The following is a 9,122-nucleotide window of genomic DNA, read 5'->3' on the forward strand; positions in this document are numbered from 1 at the left end:
CTCAAGTATGATTCGGTAACTTTTATGTGAACTTTTATGTGCAGTTCTAGAGTCTTAACAAGTGGATTAACACATGAATGAAATACTGTACATGCTGTTATTTTTGCACACAGATATTTTTGTAAATGACAGTTAATTGGATATTTTTTACAAGTTGTTACTTTTGCGCTTTTAGGTCTTGACATTGTGACAGTTGCAAAGAAAGATAACAAAAACATTCAGCAGAAAGTGGACTTCTCAAACAAACCGGGTTTTTTTGGCAACATTGCTTGAAATAAGATCAAATCTCTCTGGACAAAAAGTACTAAATTTCAAGGAATTGCTAGTCACAATATATTGCAGTGCTAGTGTGCTGACCTGGGACCGTGCACTTTGGGCAAATTGTGTTTGTTTGTTGTTGTTTTTTACTTTTGTCTTTGTTTCCATGCATTATCTTTAACCTGTTGAGGACGGGCTGATTTTGTTATAACACGAATTTCCCATAGACCCTTGCCCGAGTATACTTGGGGCTCGTCCTCAACGGGTTAAGATCGAGAGCCTGTTAACAAAATTAGCAAAAATGAAACCACTATGAAAATTTAAGAGCATGCAGTAATTGCTTTAATGGGGAAAGTAATTGAGTATCAAAAGGGTTCCAGCAACACTGACTGTGTATAATACTGGGCATCCTTTTGATTTGCAGTCCAGTGTGTACTTTTCTGCGTAGATGCTATCAAGAGAGTAAGACATATCTGTAATAGGATGGGTACTGTCATCATCTCACATCACAAGACATCAGGACTTCTCTTGCCTTTTCGGCTGATTTTTTCTTTTCAAATCCCTATTACAGATTAAAATGTGTCTTTCTGTATCATGCATTAGCCCACTGAGGCTGGGCTGATTTTGCTACAACACACATTTCCCCGTAGACACTTTCCCGAGTATACTCAGGCCTCATCCTCAATGGGTTAATTGCTAAAAGAGAGTGGTTATATGCTACTGAGTGTGTTTGTAAAGTTTTAGATATTTTTGTTTGTTCTTTTTGCCAGAGCCCACTGATATTTCTACTGACAATAACCATCCCTGTCGTTGACTACAACGAGCCCAAAAATCACTGGAATAGATTGCTCAACGTTCTCAACCTACTGCTTGCTCCAGCTTTTTGTACGTTTGTCACAAAAGGTGAGTGGATGGTGAACATAGCAGAGCATCCCTTTTTGCTAGCACCAGTCATCAGTGTATTTATCCAAAATAGATATTATGTAGACTTCATGACACAACTAATTATATCCAGCATTCTCTTTCTATGCTTCTACTGATTCAGGTATGATTGGCATTTTTACCAATTTTCTTTTCATTCATTTAAATTTTCAAAGTTGTTTTCATATTTTGTTCACAAGTGTTAAAGGTACTTCTGATATATTGTCATTCAGATTGTTTTTGTTTTGTTTTTTTCAGTGGATTTAGGGCTGGAACACATGTTTTCATCTTCTCTTTTGGTCATCTCAATATTTTAGAATTCTTGATTTCTGGCATGTTTTATGGCAGTCTGCTTGTTTCCTCTTTAAAAATTGTTAAAGTTGTTTCTGATGTACTTTCGATGTCATTCAAATTGGCAACTCTCAATTTCACTGCCTTTCCTACATCATGGATAGATTGGAGGGAATGGGTTGGATTTATTGTGCTGTATGTTATAAAAAATAAAAAAGTGCCAATTTTAAAGATTGTGTTGCCACATATCATGATAAGACCTGACCTGAATATATCTTTTGAGCTTTGAAGGGTTTTTTTTTGTGTGATGGCTTTTCTGTTATAAATGAATCTGAAATGTTAAGTTTTCCCTTTAACTGATACACAGCAGCTCATAACCCTTTATGGCATCTACTGCACACTGCATATAATGTATTTATCTGTCTGACTGTCCATCTATCTATCTATCTATCTATCTATCTATCTATCTATCTATCTATCTATCTATCTATTTCAGTCTATTTATAGACATGTAGTCATTTCCTGATTTACTCATTTATCTATGTATTGGAGACTCGTGGTAACATAATGTGTATTTTTAACTTGCACATGTTCTTGTACGTATATCACTAATATCATGTGCATTCATATGAACAAATGCTAGCATTACTTTCAAACCTTCAATTACTGTAAAAGTGGACATTTTTGCTCATTTCATGCAACCAGAAGCTAGCGGGAAAATAAAGGCACGCAAATATCTTTGCATACCACATGTTACAAGTAATTAATGTCCTGATTCTGTGATATTAAAAACATGTGAAATTCATCTTACCTTTGCTGAGCGTGAAAAATTACTCACACAAAAATATGCACTTTTGCAGTATTGGTTACTGTCCTCTTTCCCTTATTTTGTGTCAATTTGATTTGCAACCCCCCCCCCCCTGCCCCACCTCTTTTTTTTCCCCCTCTATATATATTTTTTTTCACATTCATGTCAAGATAAACCCTAGTTTGCTTCCACCCTTACTACAGTTAACCCGTTTCATACGGGAACCTGGTGGCTTCTGTATTTTGTCTATGAGGATTTCAGAATTTAGTATGGAATGGGTTAATATGCAGGTTTGTACCTAACTCTCCCCTATTCCCTTGGGTCATTGTACTTCCTGTTTGCCTAGGATTAACAAAGTCAATCACAGGTGGTTTCCTCGTCTGGCATCTGGTCCTTGCGATCTCCGTCCTACTGGCTGCTCTTGTATTCTTCACTTCCAAGCCAGAGAAACACCCAGTCTATCACTCTGTAAGCACCATGAAGGGTTTTTTTTCTTCTTTTTTTTTTATTTGATTCACATTTCATTTAAGAGACTGACAAATACTGACAATTTCCAGTCACTGATGTTGCCATAGCAACAAGCAAGCAACCTGTACATGTGCCATTCTGGCTCTCTGCAGTAGCTGTATCAGCTCACCTGAGCCAAAGGCTCAAGTGAGCTATTGTGATCACTCTTCATCCGGCATCCATCGTGATTAGTGCATCATCAATCGTGTGATGTGTGTCGTCCATTGTGCGTAAACTTTTTACATTTTTCATCTTCTTAAAAACCTCATGACAGATTTTCACCAGACTTGGCAGGAAGCATCACTATGGTGATACAATGTAGGATCTCAATTTGTTCAAATGGGCATTGTGCCCCCCCCCCCAAAAAAAAAAGAAGATATCTTTAACAATCTTCTCTAGAACCAGAAGTGATAAAGCTAAGTCTATACTATGAGTTAGTACATTGATGACTGTACTTTCAAGTTTGTTCATGGCAGATCCAGGGGTGGCCCCCACAGTGCCTAGGGGAAGAGCCCAAAGTGGGGTCTAAATAGTACATTTTCATCTTGTTGAAAACCTCGTGACAGATTTTCACCAAACTTGGCAGTTATCATTGCTAGGGGGATAAGATCTCGATTTGTTCTTATCGGCATTTTTGTTTAGAATTATCATCTTTATATAGTTTCAAGTGGAATGCATCACCACCTACTGTTTCTCTTTCCTGCACCATATTCTTTTCTACCAGGCATTCTCCTACATTGGTTTTGTGGTGGCAGTCTTGTGGATCTACTCCTTGGCCAATGAAATCGTGAACATCTTACAGGTGAGATTTCCTTCATACCAGCTGTCATTATAGTAAGAAGAAGTACAAGTAACTAAGCTGCAAAGTCTGCCTGATTCTGTGGAAGCTTCCCTGAATGCTTGGATATTTATAATCTTCATGTCCAGACAAGAGAATGTGAAAGCCTTCTTGATTTACTAATCATTTTGCCCATTGAGATTAGTGTAACACATATAACTTCTGCTTCCATGACATTTGCTCCTGCAACAACTGCTCCCATGAAATATCTGCCTGCTAAGCCAAACATAAATTGTACCCACAAACATAACCCTAACCATAATCTTAATCCTCACATCAAACTAAACCTAAAACCCTAACACAACCCTAACCCTAACCCTATAGTCCTTGGAGAAAATAAGATTGGAACAAAAGTCGCAGGAGCAAAATGTCATGTCACTGTATATCTTCCTGATAGCCCTTTGGAACCTCCCTGAGTTTGATACATGAATGTCGGCAGCACTGCAAATAATCATATGTTCATTAGTGCACCTCTAACATCAAATATTGTGTTTGTTTGATTGGAGCAAAAGATATATCCACAGTTCTTCTTTTCTTTTCTTTTTTTTTTTTTTTTGCCTGTCATTCAGCGATAAGAACGAGCTGCAAAGTTGAATAGTAATTCTGCTTGTGGTGATAATGAAATTTTTTGCTATTGTTTTGACTTTACCAAACCCATTTTAAACAGTTTCCTGTGGGGTAACTTCACCTTGAACAAGTTGGAGGCAAGGATCTGATTCCTGCTGGTGTACCAGTGTCACTGCTTTGCCTGCCATTTGTGTTGTTAAAGTTGGACTTACTTTTGTGTGATTATTCTCTACCTTATGGCCACACTTCATATTTGGCAACCACAGTACATAAAGCACAGTTGAATACATTATACTTCCCTATATGTCATAGTTGATTGGTTAAGCCACGATGCAAGCATCAATATGCTATTGGCAAGAGCAATAGCTGAAGCACTCTTGTCTAGATTAATTGATATTAATTGTCTGCTCATATGCAAGCAACTAGCACTTCAGCTTTTACAGTAGGTCTAGGTTTGTACAAGGCATCTGTCAATGTCAGTTTTAAAGGGAAGGAGGCATTTTGAGGTGAGACCTGTCGTTACTAGATTGAATGTGTCTGAACTGCATTTTCTAATGTAAATGTCTGGTTTTTCATTCTGCTGCACAGATGTTTGGAATCGAGTTCAATATAGATGATGCTGTTCTTGGATTGACTGTGCTGGCATGGGGTAACAGCATAGGAGGTGAGAATAAACTGTCTGTGAACAGTAGTTTTTTATTCAAATCACCTTGCAACTGCAGATATTCTTTCTTTCAAACTTGCATTTATTGAAAAGGTTACAAAGGCACAGACATGGCTGAAAAGATTTGTGTTGAAAAGTTCAAAGTTTTGATACTGAATAGTTTCCAGTGTCATTTTGTAGTGAATCATTTTGATGTATACAAGACATAGCAGTAGATCATGGGTTCATTTCCCAGACTGGTTCCTGTTTTTTCAATGGAGGTTTTCAATGGAGTCTTTCATAGGGCAGTTTAGACATTGATCTTACTTGGGGAGATCAGAGCTACGGGAAAACACATCTTTTCATATTTACTCAGTCTCGGGGTGGGGGGGGGGGGAATTTTGCTCTACTCAAGTACCACTTATGCCATATATTTTGCGAGCTGATATCATACTAATCATGACTTGTAAGATTACTTTGCAAGCGGTGCAAATTATTATCAGAGACCACAGTGAAAGAGTGAGCTAATATTGCTCTTTCTAGAGAAATATGAGCAATTTCCCACCTTTGAAATATTATGCATTGTATTTCTCTTGTGTGAGGCATATTTTTTTTTAAGGTTGATTGTTTGGGATATTGTAGGATGTCGAGTGAAATCAACAAAGCATGAAAACTCGTTGCAAAATATCTGGAAAATGGAGTTCTAAATGTTTGATGTATTCCCCTGTTGTTTCTCCTGAGTAGATCTGATAGCAGACATCACTATGGCCAAACAGGGATTCCCCACCATGGGAATGTCAGCCTGTTTTGGAGGACCAATGTTCAGTATCCTTTCACCTTCACATGGTTGTATCGCCCCCTTAATATTCGTGGATTCTTGGATCTGTTTATGTGTGTATGTGTGTTTGTGTGTGTATCAAAATATGTGTTTTAGATTTACTGTTTTAATCATAAGAAGCATGAATCACAGTCAAGGCCATTTGCAAGAAATGATGCAGTACATGATTATAGTAATCATGAATTACAACATTAACACCTTGCGGAAATTTTGTACACAAGTGAAATACATATACGCATAATCACAATGACACCTGTCTAGCAATCAAGAGTTCATTTGATCAAATCCAACCCAAATTTGTATGTCCACAATTTGTTATCATGGCTGCAGCAAAAACACAGAATAATTGGTGTGTATTTATGTTGATGAAAAGCAATTTGTCAATCAGTTGTGATGAAAAACAAGTCAATACAAAATTTGTCTATATAGATATATCTCTCTCAATGGACTCCGTTTTGCATACCTTCATTTGTGCCAGGTTTTGACTCAAGCAAGCTAATCAGCCTCTGCTGCAAATATCCTGTATAGAGTTTTATTTTCTTGGAATCTTTTTGAGACATTTCTTGTGTACAGTTCTCATTTGCCCTTAACCGTCCGTGTGTCAGACATGTTGTTGGGCATCGGTATATCATGTACTATCACCACTATCCGAGATAACGGTTCATTTACGGTGAGTGATTCTGTAAGGAAGTATGGCTTTTGTTCTTCCTAAGTTTATCTGTACAAGTCATATTGTGCAATATCTTTTATTTCAAACACAACAGTAGAAGTTCGGTAGACCCTCAAGAAGTTTAAATCTCTAAAATAATAGTTTCAGAAGTATAGAATCCGATGCAGTTGATAAAACTACTCGGCACTTCAAGTTTGTTGCGTGATATATTTTTACCTCCTAGGAATTGCATATATCATTTAATCAAATCAAATATTATTTTATCTTTAGACCCATACAATGGAGAGAAATACTTACAGTTGCATGGCTTTCTCTTGCTCTCTCCAATCTAGCAAATGTACTTGGAGCTGATGCAATATTTTATTCTGTCAAAATGTCAAAATTTATCTTACGTCAGGGCCCTATTGCATGACAGTTGAGATCAAACATAGGTCAGAAAATCAAACATAAGTCCCTGAATACTCAATTCTGATGGGCTGATACCTGACTTATGTTTGATTTTCTGACTTATTTTTGATTGCATCTCTTTTTGCAACAGGGCCCAGTTCTCATCTTGCTTACTCACTTGCTTTACAAAGTCTTCTTTCAAATTGCAATAAAGGAAAAGCAAAGTTGTGAAATGTTTTTTATTTATTTATTCATTTTTTTGCAAAAAGGAAATCATTCTTTGTATTGGTTATATTACTTGCCTGTATCATGTACTTGTGTATAGTAAGTTTGTGGTCACTGATTTGTTGTTAATCCTCCAACCCGAACCCTCTGCCATGGCTACAGCTGGTGACCAACGACGTCCAGTACGTGCTGGCCGCAGGACTGGCCGTCAGTCTCCTCTCCTCCATGATCCTCATGGTGGCGATGCGGTTTCGGGCCAACCGGTTCTACGGGGTCTACCTCTATGCCCTTTACGCTGTCGTCCTCATCGTGGCGAGCTTAGTACTACGCGGCGTGATAAAGCTTTAACCAGCTGACCAGAATGATTCCAGTGCGATTGTTGACAAGGCCACAAAAGGGTGCTTGACCCTGGGGTAAATTCTAATCAGTATTCATGGTGATTTTGAGAGAGAGATTCAAACAAGCACTGAATATTCCTTTACAGTCGTCAGTCAAGTTGATTCACACAGGTCAGTGCAAGACTTAGCGGGTGATGACATCACCACTATCTTGCATAACACGATCATGACCAATCTCTTTGTTGATTGCAAAGGGGTGAGATGATAATTTTCAGAAATTTGCCTTTTTTTTAAAGCATGATTCCAATTAAAACTTTTGTACTTGTCTGTCTTTTCAATGTCAATCTATTCTCTAAAGTCAACAAGAACAATGAGATGAATTTTTCTTTAAGTACACTGTAGTCTATTACATAGCCAATGTTTCTATGCCAATTCAGAGATTTATGTTTCGTGTTTCAGAATTATTAGTGGTATTATATATGTGGAGGTATACATATAGATGATTTGATTGATAGGCCTTTTGTCACATGCTGAGAGTATGATCCACTTTCTAGCATCTGTATTCAAGTGAGCTTGACGATTTTACTGAAATTCTTTTCACTTAAATGCATCTTGAGAAATCTCTTTCGATGTGACTGCAAAAATAATGTGTAAATGCCAGGGATGGTAAGGGCAAAATGAATGCGCAGCTCAAAACCAGGTGGTTTTATTATCAAATATTTATTTCTTGCATGTTTGTTGATGCAATCCCATCTGCAGACCAAAATTCTGTACTGACCAAAGTTGATGTACAGATGAAGGGAGACTATGAGTCAATTTACATGTATGTTGATTTGCGTGGAACTGAGGTGTGTTTCACAGCCTGCTCCTCAAAGCATTAGATATGACTTGATTAGGTCATGGTAGGTGATATGTGCAATGTGCCTTCCATCTCACAATGCAAGTACTATAGCATTTAGACGTGTATCATAGAGATTTTGTAATATTGAGAGACAAATAGTGTTATATTTTCGTAATGTCTGCCTTGTTTAAAACTTCGCCCATTGACGTGATGTAAACATCTATTTTTTCATGTGTGATTGGACCATTCAGTTTCTGCTTAGAAGCAATTTGTCAATGTTCTATTGTGCAATTTGACTGCAAATTTATCTAATTGTATTATGTTGCAAGTTAATGTTATTTCGTAAGTATGTTTTCATGTGGGGAGTTATCTGTTGCAGTCTTATGGTAATTGTAAGTGCACACAAAGTCAGATAAGCTAAAATTTTCACCCTTTGAAAAATAACGTTTGAATAAAAGTACAAAGATCAAAGTGCCTTGTGTGTGGCTCTTGTAAGAAAATCTAACAAACTACAATTAATTTTCAATTTACATCTAGAACAGGGAGGTGTTACAGGTAGATGGAGTGCTAACTCTTTGTAATTCATTCAATCATGTTTGGGTTTAAAGCATTACAATGAAATGTCTAACATTCCTCTATGCTTTGAAATCATTCTCGACACCGCTCTAGCTGCAATGAAATTTTTTGTGATGTGAGAGTGCTCGTCCTAATAACTGATGTTCTCTTTTGTCAAAGCACATGGGTAGCACTTGTAGTTAAGCGCATAACTTCTTGGTGTTGGCAAGCATGACTTTAAAGGGGGCAGAAGTTTTATCTCTTTCTCCATCACCTCCCTGGTTAGAATGTTACTAGGCAACATGACAACATAGACATGTGTTTCTCAAATAATCATAATTGTAATGTGACCATGGCATTGCTTGCAAAGCACTAATACCAAACTCTAGGCATAGAGACAAAAGCTTCTGAAACAATATGGAAGAATTAATCCCT

General features: G+C 37.3%; 1 protein-coding gene across 1 annotated transcript in view; it reads left to right on the top strand.

Moving 5' to 3' along the window:
* Nucleotides 1-7,392, top strand: part of LOC139711983 (mitochondrial sodium/calcium exchanger protein-like) — a 42,217-nt gene extending 34,825 nt beyond the window's left edge. Inside the window, exons 10-16 of the mRNA XM_071623827.1 lie at nt 1,029-1,161; nt 2,625-2,746; nt 3,510-3,587; nt 4,779-4,854; nt 5,578-5,658; nt 6,277-6,341; nt 7,116-7,392. Coding sequence (XP_071479928.1) covers nt 1,029-1,161; nt 2,625-2,746; nt 3,510-3,587; nt 4,779-4,854; nt 5,578-5,658; nt 6,277-6,341; nt 7,116-7,301 — 741 coding nt within the window. The 3' untranslated portion in view covers nt 7,302-7,392. The remainder of the gene's footprint in view (nt 1-1,028; nt 1,162-2,624; nt 2,747-3,509; nt 3,588-4,778; nt 4,855-5,577; nt 5,659-6,276; nt 6,342-7,115) is intronic.
* Nucleotides 7,393-9,122: the final 1,730 nt, after the last annotated feature.

The sequence above is a fragment of the Diadema antillarum genome, unplaced genomic scaffold (assembly GCF_040938485.1).
Source record: "Diadema antillarum isolate AM-2024a unplaced genomic scaffold, OU_Dant_1.0 seq00001741_RagTag, whole genome shotgun sequence".
Classification (NCBI taxonomy): Eukaryota; Metazoa; Echinodermata; class Echinoidea; order Diadematoida; family Diadematidae; genus Diadema; species Diadema antillarum.